The 2,842-nt window shown below is 44.9% G+C and overlaps 1 protein-coding gene across 1 annotated transcript in view; it reads left to right on the top strand.

Moving 5' to 3' along the window:
* The window catches only part of LOC102308902 (SHC SH2-domain binding protein 1), a gene marked incomplete at its 3' end in the record, with an annotated part of 5,896 nt that extends 3,812 nt beyond the window's left edge, over nt 1-2,084 (top strand). The window contains 3 exon segments of the mRNA XM_042215380.1: nt 32-262; nt 1,299-1,476; nt 1,964-2,084. Coding sequence (XP_042071314.1) covers nt 32-262; nt 1,299-1,476; nt 1,964-2,084 — 530 coding nt within the window.
* Between the last annotated feature and the right edge of the window lie 758 nt (nt 2,085-2,842).

Here is a 2,842-nt window from a genome sequence, read left to right on the forward strand (position 1 = left end):
GTAGCCCTGACTAAAACATGTCTTATCGTAGCTACTACGACATGTTGGAGGACAGAGTCCCAGCAGGCCTGGTGGCAGAGTACCAGTCCTTACTGGAGAAGTGTTCCAAGTGCTTCCAGCAGTTCTCCGCGTTGCGCAGTGGCCTCAATGCCGACTCGGACTCGGAGCTCGACAACGTGTCCATGGTAGAGGGCCTGAAGCTCTGTGACCAGCTGGAGACCTTCAAACGCAAGCTGCGCATCATTGAGAACCCCCTGCTGAGGTAGTGTGCATCAGGGCTGGGCATCGTCACTGATTTCTAGAATCGATTCGATTCAGTTCGATTTGAATCTGGGAAATTTTGCCTCAGACAGTCAGAAATATTATAATTCAGATCAGTACATTTCCATATTTTTGTATCTATAAAAAGGAAACTGACACACGCAAGACTTTATCAAAGGTGTGAGCATCACAGCGAGGCCTTTGTGTCAAAGTAGCTGAGCATAAAACACAGAAAAACATGAAGGTGATTTCCTGGCCTGGATTTTATAAAAATATTCTGCAGTAGATCAAAAACAAAAGAAAACCATTAATCAACATATAAACGAACATATAAACGTTACCTCTGACGTTACAGCGGTTTTATTAGAGATACGGCTAACAGGCATTTTGTATAATTTTAAAGAGTTTAAATTTGTTCAGTAAGTAAGTTATTATTAATCCTTTATTTATCCAGGTAAAAAATCTCATTGAGATTAAAAATCTCATTTCCAAGAGAGTAAAGGGGAAAAAAAACAGCGTCCGACAGGCTGTAAACAACGGTAGACTTGTGTGTAACAAGCAAGCGAATAATGCAGAAAAGGTGAAGAGGTGAAGCGTAGTTTGGAGAGAGATCAAACTAACAGCGCAAAAAGGGCGTAAACACAAAGCGCCGACCTGCCGACGGATCAGAAACAGCGAGCTGTCGGCTTTCAGCCCCGACCGTGTCCGTGCCGTCGGGTGAGAAAGTCACATCTCATTGATTCTGATCTGTCGGCGGGTCGGTGCTTTGTGTTCACGTCTCTGTGCAGAAGCCGTGTACCTGCTCTCATTTACTGTCTTAGCTGTTTGGTGGTTGTTGAAATTTTGAGGTTTAACCTGAGATTCTGGCATTTTGGGCAAAATACATTTCTATAAAAAAAATCGATTCAGGATTTTAATGAATCGATTTCATGTTATCCAAGCCAGAATCGATTTTAATCGATTATTAAAACCCTCGTGTGCATGTCCTTCATTGTTCCTTCTCACGCCCAGTGTTCTACACCCCTCCTCTCATGTAGATACGTGCTGGCCTATAAAGGAAATACGAGGCAGCAGTGTGTGCAGAGCAGAGGACCTCGAGCTTCAGGTGCAAAGGTGGTTCATGTGGTTACAGCATCCTGCAGCACCGTCCAGCTGCAGTCCCTGCTTAGTGCCAGACTCATTCCTCTATGCTCATCTGAAGACACTGAAATTCAGGTCAGTTCCACAGAAGCATAGCTGCGTGTCCAAAGATCACGTCAGCGAATCGGCTAATCGAGACGCATACATTTGGAGTTTGGACTGGATTGTTTCTTCTTCTTTTCTACTCTACCTGAACTCAAAGCGCTTTTTACAACATGCCTCACACCCACAAGCACTTCTTTCTATCCTTTCTTTCCTTCTTTTTAACGTTCACACTCCGATTGATGCATCAGAGAACAACTTGGGGTTAGTACCTTGCTTAAAGGTATTTGGCATGCAGACTGGAGCAGACGGGGATTGAACCACCAACCTTCCAGTTAGCAGATGACATGCTCAAACCCCTGAGCTACAGCCACCCAAACCTTCACCTTAACCCCTCGCACTGACAGCATTCATGCTCTATTACACACCAAATTTTAATGTTGTTGTCTTGTAACCATAGTGAGGCGACTGTAAGCTGCTAATGGTGACTGTCTGTCTAAAGCCTGTGTCATGTACGTAGTTCCACAGAGAGCCGGTATCAGCTGTGGATTCGTGCTATCAGGGCGACTTGGTGATTGTTCTCCCAGGAATGTACAGTGTCAGCAGCTCCATCTTCATACCAGACTCCATCACCATAGAAGGTAGGACACTCACGCCATGCTTGTGTAGAAGTGATGCTAATACAGGGAAACCAAAGATGTCAATTCAGACGTTTTATGCATGATGTGCCGTTCCTCTTGAAGAGCCCTGTTTGTGTGTCCATCAAATTAAGAAGTACATGCAAGCTCGCCATGGTTGAAATGAAGGGGCCACTATGTTTTACGCAAACCTTGGTTATAAGTTATTAACCTGGGAGCTTCACAGTGCACTTCATAGTTGTATGTACAGGTAGACTGATCTGTGATGGTCACATGCAGCTACACTTCAGGACCCCTCGAACATTGACACCATCAGCAGAGCTCCTCAGCTGCAGCTGAGCCCAAACCTTTGCAGGTTGATATATTACAAAAAAAGACAGCACATACACTGGTGCTGTGATATCATATCACCTGTGACAGCACTCGTACATTAATACAAACATTATTATTGCTATAGCAACACCATTCAGGGAGACGAGATGGACATCAGCTATGAAGGTGCTGACGTGGAGCCGGGTGTAAATGCCTGCACCTGCTGACACGTCTGAGGGTGCATCGCACACATTTCCATCTTTGTCACACTTTCTTCATCCTGAATGCCGCGGTCTGTTTGCTAACTCAGCTGAGATCTCCTTTGATCATGGTTACAGTTACATGCAGCCACCATTGAATGGAAAGTGTGTGAAATGCAGAGCCCCTTTGTGTGGTTTCAGGGGCTTCTTTAACTGTGTGTGTGTGTGTGTGTGTGTGTGTGTGTGTGT

This window comes from Haplochromis burtoni, unplaced genomic scaffold (assembly GCF_018398535.1).
Source record: "Haplochromis burtoni strain Fernald_Lab_line unplaced genomic scaffold, NCSU_Asbu1 Contig_710, whole genome shotgun sequence".
NCBI lineage: Eukaryota > Metazoa > Chordata > Actinopteri > Cichliformes > Cichlidae > Haplochromis > Haplochromis burtoni.